The sequence below is a fragment of the Neodiprion pinetum genome, chromosome 7 (genome assembly GCF_021155775.2).
Source record: "Neodiprion pinetum isolate iyNeoPine1 chromosome 7, iyNeoPine1.2, whole genome shotgun sequence".
NCBI classification, from domain to species: Eukaryota; Metazoa; Arthropoda; class Insecta; order Hymenoptera; family Diprionidae; genus Neodiprion; species Neodiprion pinetum.
Window position 1 is genome coordinate 24,982,092 of NC_060238.1, and position 15,169 is coordinate 24,997,260.

The 15,169-nt window shown below is 37.3% G+C and overlaps 4 protein-coding genes across 7 annotated transcripts; 2 read left to right on the plus strand and 2 right to left on the minus strand.

The window, feature by feature from the left end:
- The first annotated feature begins 147 nt into the window (after nt 1-147).
- Sod1 (Superoxide dismutase 1) lies at nt 148-1,977 on the plus strand. The gene is made up of 4 exons (XM_046635469.1): nt 148-376; nt 468-564; nt 1,152-1,339; nt 1,630-1,977. Exons 1-4 carry the CDS (start codon nt 311-313, stop codon nt 1,738-1,740), a joined length of 462 nt encoding a protein of 153 aa, XP_046491425.1. The 5' UTR covers nt 148-310; the 3' UTR covers nt 1,741-1,977.
- Nucleotides 1,978-2,039: 62 nt separating this feature from the next.
- On the minus strand, nt 2,040-4,216 carry LOC124223472 (uncharacterized). Its single transcript, XM_046635466.2, has 4 exons — nt 3,739-4,216; nt 3,556-3,665; nt 3,071-3,384; nt 2,040-2,939 (listed from the first exon to the last, which is right to left on the minus strand). Exons 1-4 carry the CDS (start codon nt 3,900-3,902, stop codon nt 2,544-2,546), a joined length of 984 nt encoding a protein of 327 aa, XP_046491422.1. The 5' UTR covers nt 3,903-4,216; the 3' UTR covers nt 2,040-2,543.
- A 1,036-nt stretch (nt 4,217-5,252) lies between these two features.
- LOC124223468 (serine-rich adhesin for platelets) lies at nt 5,253-13,823 on the plus strand. 4 transcript variants are annotated; one of them, XM_069137783.1, is made up of 5 exons: nt 5,253-5,691; nt 5,885-12,176; nt 12,224-13,053; nt 13,237-13,326; nt 13,611-13,823. In XM_069137783.1, the coding sequence occupies exons 1-2, from the start codon at nt 5,587-5,589 to the stop codon at nt 7,784-7,786; spliced, it is 2,007 nt and encodes a 668-aa protein (XP_068993884.1). In that variant the 5' UTR covers nt 5,253-5,586; the 3' UTR covers nt 7,787-12,176; nt 12,224-13,053; nt 13,237-13,326; nt 13,611-13,823. The 4 variants fall into 4 exon arrangements, with proteins under 4 accessions (XP_068993884.1, XP_068993885.1, XP_046491415.1 ...); XM_069137784.1 differs by having other exon boundaries at nt 5,885-12,160; nt 12,673-13,053; XM_046635459.2 differs by having other exon boundaries at nt 5,885-7,610; nt 7,710-13,053.
- LOC124223467 (zinc finger protein 675-like) lies at nt 8,540-10,948 on the minus strand. Its single transcript, XM_046635457.2, has 2 exons — nt 10,805-10,948; nt 8,540-10,690 (listed from the first exon to the last, which is right to left on the minus strand). The coding sequence occupies exons 1-2, from the start codon at nt 10,946-10,948 to the stop codon at nt 8,540-8,542; spliced, it is 2,295 nt and encodes a 764-aa protein (XP_046491413.1).
- Nucleotides 13,824-15,169: the final 1,346 nt, after the last annotated feature.

Genomic DNA, 15,169 nt, shown 5'->3' on the forward strand with positions numbered 1-15,169 from the left:
CTGCGCCATGATTGGCTGAACTCGCTCTCCCAGCCAATCACGGCGCAGAGTGAGAGAGACAGCGTGTACTGAGATTTACCTCTATGCTATGAGCTCTATAATACTACATAGCGGGCGACTGTACCCCCCACTGACCACAATATCGTTTCACACGGCACTCAAACATCACTTTGCATTCATGATTCAGCATTAGAACGCAAAATATCGGAAATCATTTCGAGTGGCCAGTTGTGTGACCAGTCGCGTTTGATCAACAGAAAGTGCTTCTACGTTCCATTTCTCCGCAACCGGTATCTCGTAATAATCCAAAATGACCGTGAAGGGGGTTTGCGTTCTCAACGGAGAAGTTAAGGGCACCTTATTCTTCGAACAGGCTGTAAGCTTAGAAAAAGATTTCTTTTACTTCTGTTTTTCATCGCCTCCTTGATACCCGCGCCTACCTCAAATCGTCATAATTGCTATTTCAGGGAGATTCTAGCCCCGTCAAAGTCACCGGAGAAGTGACTGGTTTAAAGCCTGGGCTACATGGCTTCCACATACACGAGTTCGGCGACAACACTAATGGTTTGTATTAAGAAAAATTGCAAAAATAAAAATATACGAAGGAAAATATTACCTTGTTGATATCAGCGAGAAATTACGTCGCTGATGTAGCACCATAATTTTAGATACTTCAAGTCTGACTTGCAACAAAAAATGCAATTTGACTTGGTGATCATAAGTCAAGGTTCATGGTCAACAAGCAAGGAATGAAAACTTATCTCCTTGTTATATAATCCAATACTGTCCATTAGCAATATTTTAATAGGTATCCTTGTGCTGAGTCACTCTTAATGTTATGTAATTGGACAGATTAATTTGATTACAAGTACGGATATTTTTACAAAAGATTTATGACTTGAGCAAAACTGACCTCGTCATTGAGAAAATTCACTGCATGAGGGATTGGTTCCTAATGACTTTACACTACATATCTAAAAATTATTCTCCATACTGTGCTATACTTTAAATGGCTGATGAATTATCACTTGTTGGGGTAACTTATCTATTTCCATATTATCACTTGTTGGGGTAACTTATCTATTTCGTAAGTCACTTCGTACATTATTCCAGCTTATCTATGTATGGTATAATACAAATACTTTTTTAAGGATGCACCAGTGCTGGACCACACTTCAATCCGTTAAGTAAGGAGCATGGAGCTCCCACAGCTGAAATTCGTCATGTTGGTGACTTAGGAAACATCGAGGCTGGAAAGGATGGCGTTGCCAAGGTCAACATAACAGACAAGCTGATTCAGCTGCAGGGACCACACAACATAATTGGCAGAACAGTCGTGGTAAGTGACTGATCAAAATTATATATTTTTTTCCATGAAAGACAGATATATAGTCAGTCAAGGTGGCGAAAGACCAGGAAGCCTGGGAAAAGTCAAGGAAAAATCAGGGAATTATGACGGACATTGAAGGTGCAAAATTTCTGGAGCTCTTGTTTGTAAAAGCCCAGCATTATAAGAAATTCTGAATTTTTTAACTAGAAAAGTCAGAAAATTGTATTTCAGGAAAATTGTCATCGCCCTGAGTGCATATTATGTTAATAATGTGCTAAAAATTGTGGTGAATATCGCAGGTTCACGCAGATCCCGATGACTTGGGCCTAGGTGGGCACGAGCTGTCCAAAACAACTGGAAATGCGGGAGGTCGTTTGGCTTGCGGCGTTATCGGTATCACAAAGGCCTGACTGCGCAATAAAATCTAAAAAGCCATCGCAGATATATCGATACTGACACTTTATTCTTACTTTTATCTTGATTGTTATAATTACTATTAATACTGGTCTCTTGAACTTTCCAAAAGTTACTCGTCATTCCCTGTATGTACTATTAGCATAGATACATTGTTCTGAAGAAACCACCAACTATCTCGTTGTGCCTTGTGCCAGCGATACACATATATAATAAAATCTAATTAAAAATAATTTGGTCGCATTTCTTCAATTTTTTTCGAAACGGACATCACACCCAGTGAATGAAATGATAATTATCACCAACGTTAAACTTTTATTTCGCATATTCGTTTTACAATTATCAATAATTAATCTTTTACGATACTGCTGTAGACTCACCTGACATTGTGAGGAAATTTTTATTGGTTTTTTGTAGAAATAACCACTTATTCATTCGATCAAGTGATTTCTCGATATATATAAATAATAACATGCGATGGTCTATACAATTTCATAAATATCCAACAATTATTATCATTCCATTTTAAAAACAAAAATATATATATTTATATATCATAGATTAAATAATCAGTTCTACTCTTCACTAAGAATAGAAGTTGAGAATTGCAAACACAAATTATCAGTCTTCGAAGCCTAATTCAGGGAAAATAGTAAGAACCATGCATCTCTATCATTTATCACTGTCGATTTTATATACAATTTACTTTGGTAAATAAAACCTGCAGAATACGATGATTCATCACTACTGAGAAAGCAATCTGAAGATGAATATTAATACACAGAAAGTAATTTTCGATTCAGTAATCACTAAATCTGCCACGAGGTTGATGGACTCTTTGACCATAACCATAACGGTTGTGAGCTTGGGGAGGGTATTTAATTGCTCTTTGCCCTGACCAGCCACTGTTTGGATTGAATGATGCCGATATCGCATTAGGAGGTATTGGAGGTCCTGTGGAACCTCGCCACAACATGACGATTAACAAATAAAATCCGCCAACACACTTGGTGAAGAATTCAATAATTCCCATTGTTATGGGCGTTGTCGATCGAATTACGTTTGATAACTCTCGAATTAATTTTAAACTGTAGTCACACAGGAACTTGGAAGCTTCTATCAGGAAAGTCACGATGACCAAGATCAACACTGAGCAAAATTTAACGGTCTCCCGAATGTTCTCATATGTCAATACCTATAAATTGAATAGAATATCATGTTATTTTAGTGGAATAAAACAAAAAATTGCGGGTACATTTGAAAAGGCCAGCTAAAGGGCTGAGAATAGTTTAGAATGCTCGAAAAGTATAACAAAATTATCTTTACTTTCTTAATATTCAGTATGCACCAGGCAGAGGCATCAACCAATAGATGTAATACGAAATTTTGCACTTGAGACCACTCGAGTTCCTGGTAAAATTTGTGTAGATCAAAATTCTCTATAAGCTCAGACGAAACCAGTTCCCGTTTAGTAGCCTGGCTGCTTTCAGCATGAAATGGTCGCAGGTGTTTCAATCTCAGACATATTTCCCTTTGATACAAGTCAACCGACTGTACTTGAAACCAGTGTTTACCCAAAGGTATTTGGAAGAGGTTCACCCAGAGGCAGTAACCTTTTGGCGTTCCGTCATGTTCGTTATCTGTTACACCAAAAATATGGGAGTGTTATTCTTCTACTCGCTTGAAAAAAAATACATCATTACAAATAGAGAATTTGGATACCGGTTTGATCCTCGTTCTTACATCAAAACTTTTGGAATGTAAGTAGTGAACAACTTCTCTCAAGGTACACCATAGGCTTGATCACTTACCAGTTACACCGAACCATAAGCTTCGTCCGTAAGTCTCATGAGTCATTTTTGAAGCTTTTATCAAAGCAGTTGAAAAATCTGCTTCGTCGGTGTTCACGACGACCAAATCTCTGTGAAGAAACAGGTTGATCAGAGATGTTTGCAGCTGGTGTGATTTGGAATATAACTTTTGCTAAATCTTACCTGTACGTGGAGAGAAAATCTACGTAGTGTCGCTCTACGTACTCTCCGGTAAATACTTTTCCAACGAGTATTCGTTTAAGGGAGGCTAAAACCGTTTGCTGGCCGTTCGAAGAGTGGGACAAATGCGTCCACTCTGAAGTGTCGCTGTCGTTCGGATCTTCCATTACGATTGAAATGCGAGCTCTTATCTTTTTTTAGAGATGATCAGTGAATGGTAAGGATAATCCAGTAGAGAACTAATATTGTTTTGACAGTTGACTGAATCATTATATTACTCCAACTCGCTGAATTCAACTCATTGAAGAAAATAATTCAGCATATTACTTCTGACGAGTAATTTTTGGCGACGACTTTTACAACCGACGAACTTTTTTTTTATACGTACGCGTACATAATACCATTAATTATTTACCATCTCTCGCGGCTAGTCACACGACTGGAACAAGCCGTTGTCGAGCAAGTAACAAGTGCTACCTGCTCCAGCTGATTGCAAATTTGTTTTCGAGACTTCCACACAGAGAGCAGCACTTTCGAAACTGATAATATTCAATTAATTCTACAATGAAATTATACTTCAAGTAAACAATGTGAAAGAAATTGACAATTTTTTCACCCTCATTGAAAAATTAGCTGGTTTCTATTTTCCGATGAGAAAAACCAACTTTGTAATTTTGCTACATGACAAAAACTTGAATTGCTATTATTCCCGGGCAAACAAAACACGATCTATTGTACGGTTGATAGGAACGGAACGAACCAGTCCGTTCCATTCCGCTGTACAAACCGGTTCAAACTCCGCATTCGGTTCGAAATGTTCGGCGTGAATTTTGCTCGGTTGATTTTACATTTCATAGATATAAAATATGCATAAATTGCATTCATTCGTAATCAGTCTCTATGATATAAAGAATAGGCTATCAATCTTGTGCAACCAGTGGACTGAATTGCTTACTCCAATTGCCCTAATTCGACTACAATCAAATCAAAGATCATGCAATGTAATGGTATTATGGCGGGATCTGTGACATCACGTATATACATGACGTTGCGACTGATGCATTCGTGTAAGTCAGCTGCTTATACACCGTTCGATTAAGATCGTTGACTGATAATAACAAAATAAATATTACCCCGTTTGTGTTTAAAATTTCGAAGCAGTATTTCATGTGCTAAAGCGTAATAAAGTCGTTGACTAAAGAATTAGTCAACGGCAAAGTGAATGCTGTGCGGAACGCTGTGCCGAAAGAAACAACAACGAAACAACTAAAAATGTTTAGGCTGAGCTGTAATTATATATTCGTGTCGAGAGATTAAGAGTCAAGCTTACAAGGACGTTTGGAACCATTCTGCAGTACGAAGATGGCAGAAACGCAGCACGGGTAAGTCGCATGCCTTATAATATGCAAACTAAAAAAATTTAAAGAGAAATCGTTGAATCAGCGTCTTGGCGATTGCGCGAAGTTTGAAAATGGAGTATTTACGCGCTGTCGAGTGACGCGCGTGGTCACACGGAAGACGGAAGTGTTACTAACCGCTATTTTGTTCATTATTCGAATCCCATTGTTCATCTATAACGTTTGGACAAACATGGGTGTAATATTCGAGCACATGGCGGCATAACCGAATTGAACCGAGTGATAAAATGTGTGTTATTTACCGGTAAACGTAGTTATTGTGCGAATTACGTTCGACAGAGTTACGTATCGTTGACACATAATGACAATATTTATCACGCTATCTACGGCGTACCGAGAATTCACTCACCGGCATTAGAAATACAAGATTTCCGCAAACGTTTGCGGAACGATGGCAAAATAACCTTCCATTTTCGTATACTTTGTGTATATAATGTTGGAGTTTTGTCCTTTGTGCGATAAAAATGGATACAAGAAAAAACTTGTGCTCTTCCAAATTAATTTCGAGGAGGCCACGTGGCTTTGCGAGTCTCCAGAGGTAAGATACACTCTTCATTTATATTTCATTCTGAATTGGATAATTCGTCGAGTTGTAGAAATGACAACTTTCATAGTTACCATTTACCCAATTGGTCTTGTACTAAACCGTAAAGTAGTAATTTTAATTTCAATCGTTATTCCCTTCGCAATATCATGTAAACTCATCGTCATCTAACCCTTGAATTTTCTAGTGCCCTTGGCCGTTTGGATATCAGGAATTCAGATTTGTGGAAAGAAAAGTTGGAGAGACTTGGTCTGCGTCGTGGGAACAGCCCAAACCGGCGATAGTCATAAAATCGTCTGAACCTGTTCATATTTCCCTCAATGAACTTGGGTTGGATACTCCGCCAGTGACACCAGGCAGCGGTTACGAAGTGGCACAAAAAGAGTCGTCTACCGGTGATAGTACATGCTCAGCAACTAGTCTGAACTTAAGTACGAACAGCGTTGTTAACTTTACAAGCCATCCTCGATCAAAGAGTAATTGCAATAAACTGCAAGGTTCCGTTACTAGTGAATGCGGAAGTATTGATGGCGAGAGTATAGAAATCAGATTAAGCAGCGAAGAGGAAGTGTCACCGCATACCACCAAAACTAATGTCCACAGTTTCAAAAACGCGGAAACGCTGAATAACGACAATCAGCGACTTGGAGGTACCGTTAATTCCTCAAAACCAAATAGTGATTTTAGTTTAGAAAATGATGTGAATTTGGAGAGCTTGAGTAAGTCTCGTTTGGCTTCTCAAGAATTTATTAATGCCTGTGATGTTGCGGAAGCAGCGACGGAATCGTTATTTAATATTGGTAAACCGTTAGTAAACAAACCCGCGGCCAAGGTAATAGACAATCACAAGATCTTAAACAATTTGGATAATGTGAATTCTGATTCGACTGTAAAATGTAAAGAATGGTTGAACAGCAATACCAAGACTACGATAAACAAGGAATCTTCTCTTCCCGATGTTGACTCTAAGAAGAAAGTGATCGTCTACAGGATTGAAACATTGCCGCAAAAATTAGGCACTAGGGTATTAACAGCTAGCAAAGAAGATACAAGCAGCGCAAAGCAATTTCCTAAATTTCAAATAATTCAAAAGTCAAGTGTGAAACCAGTTGGGACTGCTATTTTTCCAAATCAAAGAAATAGTAACAGATTTCTTCCTATAGTGGTAACCAATTTGCCACAGAAAAATTATACAGTTCCGTTGGTAGTACGAAACAAAAACCAGAAAACACTTGGTGACTCGATGCAGAATGTAAATATTGTAGAAAAAAATAAGATCGATCATATTACTGCCGGCGATAGACTTATACCACAAAACGTTACGGTACAGAAAAATTGTTCCAGTATGATTAAAGTTGAACAGAAAACTGTAGTCATAGATGGCCTACCGCCGATAAATGTATCCTACGAGATTCCAAGTTTCATCGAAGAGTGCAATGGTTTTCAAAGTTCGAAGTGTAGCAATGAAACGAAAAATGAAAAAATGGACATTCACTCAGGTCAAGAAACAGTGGCCGACAATTCCATTTTCTCCATTAATACCAAAGTTGAGTCTGTCGCTGATTATGAGACTAAAGATAGTCCGTCTGCAACCGGTATTCCAACCAAGATTGATACTAGACCCATGAAAAAACCATTGAAACGAACCATTAATAAAATTAACAAATATGAAGGCTTCAACTTTGAGTCATTGAAGAAAAAATTCAAAAGTAATGCTGGGCACCGAAGTGATGAGAATAACAAAACTAGTGTTCCCGATGCATCGTCACATGATAATGCTGATACGTGTTCCGATTCCACAAGTACTTCAGAAACGTCATGTGCTACTACAGTTACCGTCGATTCAAAGTCAGAATCTGTTGGTTCTAGTAACAACGGTAACCCGAAGTCTACTTCTGGCATGGGGAATATCGGTATGGCAATATCAAGCTCAGATTCAAAAAGTAAAACTATGTTTACTCTAGAAAACGATGCAGTGCTGGATTCAAATTTAAGTCTAGATATGGTTTTAGATGACTTGCTGCTCAACGAAAGTGAAAACTTGCCGCAAACTTTTGGAGACGATTGGTTAACATCTTTGTTCGATTAATTCCAAAACTGAGCAGTTCCATATTGAATAGATGTCATTGCTGCTTAGGATTAGTCTGTAAAGACGGAAAGTTGTTTTTTTTAATTATTATTGAAATGAACCTTGTGGACTGTTACCGCAGGAGAAAATGTACAAATAACATAAATTTTAATTAAAAATAGCTTACAGCACATTCGCGAACTCAGTCCTGATTTATCATTTAATAGTACCGGGTATTTATTTTGACGTTTTACAAATTATTAAACGTCTTCTCCTGACCGGAATTTCGACTAATTTCATCTTCAATGTACCGGGTATTATTCAGTTCGAAAAATGTTATTTAAATGCAATATTTAATAATAATATTTGTATGGTTTGCACCATGTAATCACTTCAATTTTACATGAATGGTACATCAAATCACAGTTACTACCAAATGCTTAACATTTCATACTTGTAATGCACCGTATTAATTGAATTGCTGGCAAATTTGGTTGAAGGCAAACCTGCATAAAATAAATAGCCATAGTACGAACGTTATTGTTTGTGAACGTTATAGTTTACACGTTCCATAGTTAATTTCGTGACATACATGCGTATTTTTATATTCTTAATATTGCTCTGTACAGTTAAAAGTTTATGTTATAATGAACTATTAATTCACCTGAATTCTCTATTTATGTTAATTCTTTGCTAAACATTAGCAGCAAGTTCTTAAACTAGCAGTTAAGTCTTCTTCAGAATCAAAACATTGAAATGAAATTTTTGTGGCAATCATGAAAAATCTTTCCTGAGAACGGCCTGAGCATTCATTTCAATTGTTTCTTCTCGTTCCACAATTAGCCGATCAATGGTATTAACTTGATTGATGCTAGCCTCGGCAAATAATAAATTATCACCATCAAACGATTTTTCGTTGACAACAATATGACAATCTCCTTTTTCTACAAACTTGGAATGTTTTCTTTCATAGTGTTTCGTGAGATTGCCTTTCTGTGTAAACCTAAGATCACATTTAGAACAGGCAAAAGGTTTTTGTCCCGTATGCACCATCACATGTTGCTTTAAATTATATATCGAGTAAAATTCCTTTGAGCAGAACATGCACTTGTGCTGTCTTTCAAAAGTGTGAAACCGTCTTACGTGATCATTTAACTCTGATAATTTTCTAAAACTGTCCTCACAGTGATCACATTTTCGCGGTTTACCTCCTCCGTGCCCTGCCCTGTGCAATTCCATTTCCGATAATTCAGAAAAGCTTCGCCCGCATATGTCGCAAGTGTGAGGCCTTTCACCTTCCTTGTGTATTTTGACATGCTTAGTTTTATTTGCCTTCTGGGAAAAATTCTTGCCGCAAATTTCGCAAGAGTACGGTTTCTCACCCGAGTGAATTCTTGAATGTTGTTGCAAAGCTCCAAGCTGAGCAAACGATTTCAAACATATTTTACAGTCGAACGGTTTCTCGCCCGTATGTGTACGCATATGTTTTTCAATATCGCTCGGTCTAAGGAAAGGCTTGCTGCAAATATAACATCGATAACGTGGATTGCTGTGGAATTTTTTGTGAAAATTCAACTGTCCCAACTGAGCGAATCGTCGGTCACAAATTTCACATGCGTATGGTCGTTCTCCAGAATGTACCGAAGAATGTCTCTTCAATAACGAACTGCTGGCAAATATTCTATCACATTCTGAGCAAGGGTGATCGACTTTTCTTGGACAACGTCCTCTCCTCTTTCGTTCTCTATCCGAATTTATTAATTGTGTCTCACTTGTGCATTCACGGAATTTCTCTTTCACTTTCACAACGCAGACGTCACTTGATGCCAAAGCGATGCTCTTTTCCCTCCCAGGGATAGATATCTGTTCATCGTTTGCTCCATCTAATCCGTTGATTTTCTTCGACTCTGAACACTGAGAGTCTTTGATCACAGAGCAGTTATTTAAGCTTTCCAATGTCGACATGTCTTCATTTTCCAACTCAAAATTTTCATCCAAGTATGCAAAAGCATTCAAGTAATTGGTACTGCCCTCAGCATCGTTCGATTCTGCAGACGTCTGTCCGATTTCTTGACAATCATTTGGCTGACAATAATCCGCATAATGTGCCGTAACTGAATCTAAGTCACTGAAGCTATTCTTGCACCGCAAACATTTATATCTAATTTGTTGTTCGATGTACTTTCCACAACGTATTTCCTGATGGATTTCTTCAACTTGGTAACAATCTGCGTCGACATTGACATTAGTTGATGAAATTTCATTTAAAGTCGAACTTGATTCTTTGAAAGTTTGTAAATCTTCATCAGTTTCCCTTCCTGTAAATTTCTCTACAGGCGTTGCATCTTTCGTAGCATTATCTATCGACAATGATTTATCCTTAAAGCAAATTTCCTTTGCCGAACCCTCTATATCATTGTTACAAGTTTTTTCAACAATTTCAGAGTTAGTTCCACCTTCCAAAATTATTTCATCAACAGAACGTTGATCCGTATCAAGGCACATGATACGATGTTCGGGTATATTTCGTTCCAGATCAAAATCGTTATTGAAATTTTCATGTTTTGCAATATTTTCTATGTCTGGAAGCTTCTCTAAGCACTGATCACCAAAGTAACATTTCTCCTTCGGATTTGGTTGCGATTCTAAATCATTCCTTAATAGAACTTGTTGTCCACCTGTTAACTCTCCACCGCATAGGTTCCGTTCGTTTTCTTCGGATAAAGATTTTTCGACAGTCTCTGAAGATTCAGAATCATCTTTCAGTTTTGACTCTGATTCTTTGACGAGATCCTTGGCCTTTCCGTAGTTTTGAATCAGCATGAAGTAAGCTTGGGAACAAGTTTCGCGAAAGGCATAGAACGTGTTCACCGATTCTTCGCAAGCAGTGCATATTCTCTTTGGAAAAAGGTCGTCTTCTTGAATCTAAGAAAAATAAGAATGAAAAGAAATTGTTTGTCAAGTTTTAATGTACTGAATTTTTTTCTCTTCCGTAACTGGCAAAGGAGAGATTCATCTTATTTGACAATCGCTACCTACTGTAAGTGACACGCAGACCATAATCTTCATGACGAGTGATACGCCATTCAGATACTTTTGGGGAAATATTGGTATAAATTCTTTTTCGTCAACTTTTGCCAAGCATAAGCGACACGTGTTTTCTGTACTGTTATTTCCCCGCATCGTTGGTTATTGGAAACGTCTTCATTGCCGTGCGTTGTTAAATAACCTCAAATAACATCACCGACAGTCGCTACATACAACCTAGAAGCCCGTCTCTAGGTGCATACCGATTCTGCGTATCTTTGAGTTTATCCCCACTCTCAATCTACAGTCGCATACAAATATAATTCCCCGTCCCAAATCCATCGAATGAAAAATACGTTAGATCGAAGTCAAGCTCAGCAATGCATTACAGATAATATGAAATACAAATATTAGTAGAATTACAACTAAATCATTCCTTCACAAATTATGGCGCATCTCGTACGTAAATTATTGAGTGTTTGACTTACTTTTTGAGTCTTCTGTACTCTGTTGCGCGCGCAGCGAATTAGAAAGAGACAAAGCTACAATCAGAACCCTATCGGGATTGTCACTTTGCAACGCGTTATCTGGTGGAAAAAAATTTAACTAATGCAACCAGGCTGGTAGCTGACCGTTGACCGTATTTTTCCACGTACGGATGGTCGAACAGATATATTATTGATTATGTTTCGTTAATTTATGCGACATGAGTAATTTGAAACACCAAGATCTACGAATTGGTTCAATTAAAATTCGAAAATTAGGTTATGTGGTCATAAAATGGCGCCGATAATCAGTCTCTGACGTCATGAGGACATTTTCCAATAATAGCTGTCTCTCTCGGCACGTTCTGTCCTATGATAAAGCATATGCGCCTTCTAGATTGAATATATTTCAGTGCTAACAGTTCAACGGCTGCTGCGCGTGCACGCAAAAATCCCTCACAGACAAAATGTGCTTAAGCGCATGTGTCCGGACCGTAGTATTAATGAGCTCTTGCGTCATCACAGCGAAATAATATCTGTCTAATCAAGCGTGTTTAGTCAGCTTGATCATGTTAGCATTTCGCGATTGTGCATCGTATCGTTTGCTAATTGCTTAATTATCCGTAATTTTTCCACCAGCTGTTTGCTCGCAGTAATTGAAAAATATTAAAACATACGATGAGCACGCACAATAAGGACTGGAAATTGCGTCAATTGAAACCAGAACTATTTTCATCTATACAGTTAATTATGACGAGCGATTAGCCAAAATATTTTTACCGAAAATTCTACGGATAAATAGATAATTACGGAGGTTCCTTCTTCGGTGGAAAAATATTGTTACACTATTCGGGATCAACATTTTCAACGATTCTAAGAACTTGTAAAACTCTGAACGAGTCGTATTATAACTCGGCACTTTCATGTAGTTCGAACAATTTTAGAGATTAATTGACATAAGCTGAGATTTTATTCAAAATAATTCTGATGTTGGTACAAAATTTTATGAAAATTCAGTAATGTTGAACATTTTTATTTTTCTACAATATATCCGACATTTTTTTACCATCTACTGGCCGCGTATAAAACATTTCAATTTCAATCTTTCCACAAAATTCAATTCCAATTTCTTGTTTCGATTGCCGATCAAATTCAGCAAATTTCGGTGAAATTCCCGATCTAATCTCTAAAAGTGCTCGATTCAAAGTTCGGGAAAACTAATATTTTAAAGAATTTCTTCTATACCTACGTATTTGTCTATCAATCATAAGAAATGCTTTTTCACCACGGTTTTGAGAATTATTACTATGATTGGAAAAATGGTAGAAGGATCAAAACTTTCGTAAAATATGGTGTTAAAACGAAAACATTCGTTTGTTTGTAATCTCTGTGCAGCGATTTTGATTTTGTCCTCACATATTTGCTGGTTGCAACCATTTGGCTGAAGCTGAAAATGATACGAATAAACAAAGTAAATACGAGTTTTGGGAATGAACATGACCTAACAGGTACAGTGGGCGATAATTGTAATCAAATATATTAATACGCAATTCGAATCACGTGTTTTGGAACTGGGATCGCGCACTTGTATCAAGCTATCGAATAAACTGGGGGTCGATCGATTGGTATAAATACGGAACCACCGGTTCACTTTTCTCACTGATCGTGAACTATCTTTACCAAGGTATATCAAGATATTTACCATGAACCAAGTCGCAGCTCTTATTTTCACCGTGTTGGTGTGCTTCCAATTGTACGCTGCGATCGACGCCGCCTGTGAGTATAACGAATCTAGTTGTAACATATCACTGCGAATAAATTCGCTCATAGTTAAAGTATCGTCAAGAAAGCGAAATGCAAGTCGAACTAAACGTTGTTATACAATATTTTAATTTTAATGCGTCGTCAGCAAATGACGATATCTTTCGATGACTAATTTCGTGCTTTCGTATTTTTCAGCCATACTTTCAGAACTAGAAAGTGCCGCGTCAGATGCAGCTTCAACTTTGACTGGAACTTCTTCTTCATCCAACTCTTCAGACACGTTGTGTAAGTAGAAAAAATCACGAATGACCCGATAGTGTGTGAGTATACGTTTACATGCAGCATATGTATACACGCACGCCTGTAATTAAGTAAGCCGTATTGTCAATCAATTCAAGCCTCGCAGCACTTTTTCAAAACATGTCGGTGGCCTATGTGTAAAGTGGCTAGTCAGTTACAACAAAGGTAGAACGCGCAAGCTGCAGAAAGCGTATAATAAAACGACAACACTATGTCGCGCAGGTAATACATGTTCATCTGTAATCATTTTCCATGTTTGTCTGTTTCAGCATTAGGCGAGGAAACGATTTCGTCGATGGTAACTGACTTTGAGTCAGTTGGAACCGCGTTTCAATCACAGATGGAATCATTCGCGGCTTGGTGGGCCAAGATGATGCTAACAGGTTAAACAAGATTGATTATATCCACGCTGAAAGATATCTGCAGCCTGTAAAATGACAATATGATTATAAATAAAAAAAATATCCGGTGAATCTAACAAATCTGAAAAATTTTATTTTACGACTTACCATGTATACTTTATTGTAGGTATAAATGTATTTTCAGTTGAATAATTCCGCAAACTATTAATGCAAACCTACAATGCACACACCATTCAGGAAATGGTAGAATAAAACGATAAAACTCGGTATTTATTGATTTATAATTTCAGTGAATTAGCTAAGTGGAATTACTGGACTGACTTACTATAATTATTAGTGCCAATTACGTACAGAGTGTCCCATTTTAAGTGGAGTAATGGGAATTCCAGAGAAATATTTAGGATTAAAGGTTGATGGTGACATGAGAGATTGCTGTCTACCAATGTTCTTCTTATCCGTGTTTCATAGCTTCAAGGTCTCAGGAGTTGTGGTACTTTTAAGTCCGATATATAAGTATTCGCACTAAACTATTCAGAGTCAATCGGAGGGCCCGTCTGAACTCAAAAAATATGTCGGTCGTTGCTGACTCATTTCAAACTTATAATTGATAAAACGAGATTTTATAAAAATTTGATCATTTCAAAGCTCGAAATTATTCGAATTTTCTAAAATAAGGTTTAGTGGTTCTGTTTTTCGTCCAATATGCAAGACGGGCAAAACAGTACTTTTTTGCAGGACCGGACAATTTTTAATTTGGCATAAACGTGCTTCGATTTTGACCATTTACTATCATAGATTATACTACAATAATTACTTATAATTATTAAGCTGAGGATTCCGATGTTCAAATCTCCTGAAAATCAAAAGTACCATTATAAATTTCAAGTTATTGAAGCTAAATGTAATTTTTTTTTTACACTTGGATTTAATTTAAAGACGGCTACGATTTAATCTAACAAAAAATGATATCTTTCTTACCAGAAAATATGAAGTGATTTCGACCTCTTCCTCGCCATCTTATATCCCCTCAAAACCCTAAAAGTTTTGTCCGTAAAATTTATTTTCACCAAGATATTTTGGAGATTATTTCATTCTACTTGAAACGAGACACCCTTTGTTACGCAAAGTTCTGTACGGAGTAAGGAGTCGCTTGGTTCTCCGGCAAAAATTACACAATATGCCATTTTGTACGTTTTCCCTCAAGCAGTTCATGTTCGAGACGGTTTTCCGTTGCCTTACTAATCTGCGTCTGCTAATTTTGTAACGATTATGACAAATTGATTAGAATGTGAACTAAAACAAGAGACAATTTTCATCCATTTGGATACCGTGAGTAAAATTTTCACCCACCGTTTACAATTGTTACTGTTATAGTTAAAGAAAATCGATCGCTTTATAATTCGCCGGTGAAGACTCCACGTCATTCGTCTGCCTCTTAGTTGAGTTTTCAAAATGAGCTTTATCAA

Coding starts and splice junctions, on each gene's coding strand:
- Sod1 (XM_046635469.1), top strand. CDS start 311: ATGACCGTGAAGGGGGTTTGCGTTCTCAACGGAGAAGTTAAGGGCACC. Junction 377..467: donor CCTTATTCTTCGAACAGGCT/GTAAGCTTAGAA, acceptor TTGCTATTTCAG/GGAGATTCTAGCCCCGTCAA. Junction 1,340..1,629: donor TAATTGGCAGAACAGTCGTG/GTAAGTGACTGA, acceptor TGAATATCGCAG/GTTCACGCAGATCCCGATGA.
- LOC124223472 (XM_046635466.2), bottom strand. CDS start 3,902: ATGGAAGATCCGAACGACAGCGACACTTCAGAGTGGACGCATTTGTCC. Junction 3,666..3,738: donor GATTTTCTCTCCACGTACAG/GTAAGATTTAGC, acceptor GTTTCTTCACAG/AGATTTGGTCGTCGTGAACA. Junction 2,940..3,070: donor GCATACTGAATATTAAGAAA/GTAAAGATAATT, acceptor TTCAATTTATAG/GTATTGACATATGAGAACAT.
- LOC124223468 (XM_046635458.2), top strand. CDS start 5,587: ATGTTGGAGTTTTGTCCTTTGTGCGATAAAAATGGATACAAGAAAAAA. Junction 5,692..5,884: donor GGCTTTGCGAGTCTCCAGAG/GTAAGATACACT, acceptor TGAATTTTCTAG/TGCCCTTGGCCGTTTGGATA.
- LOC124223467 (XM_046635457.2), bottom strand. CDS start 10,948: ATGCGGGGAAATAACAGTACAGAAAACACGTGTCGCTTATGCTTGGCA. Junction 10,691..10,804: donor TGGTCTGCGTGTCACTTACA/GTAGGTAGCGAT, acceptor TATTTTTCTTAG/ATTCAAGAAGACGACCTTTT.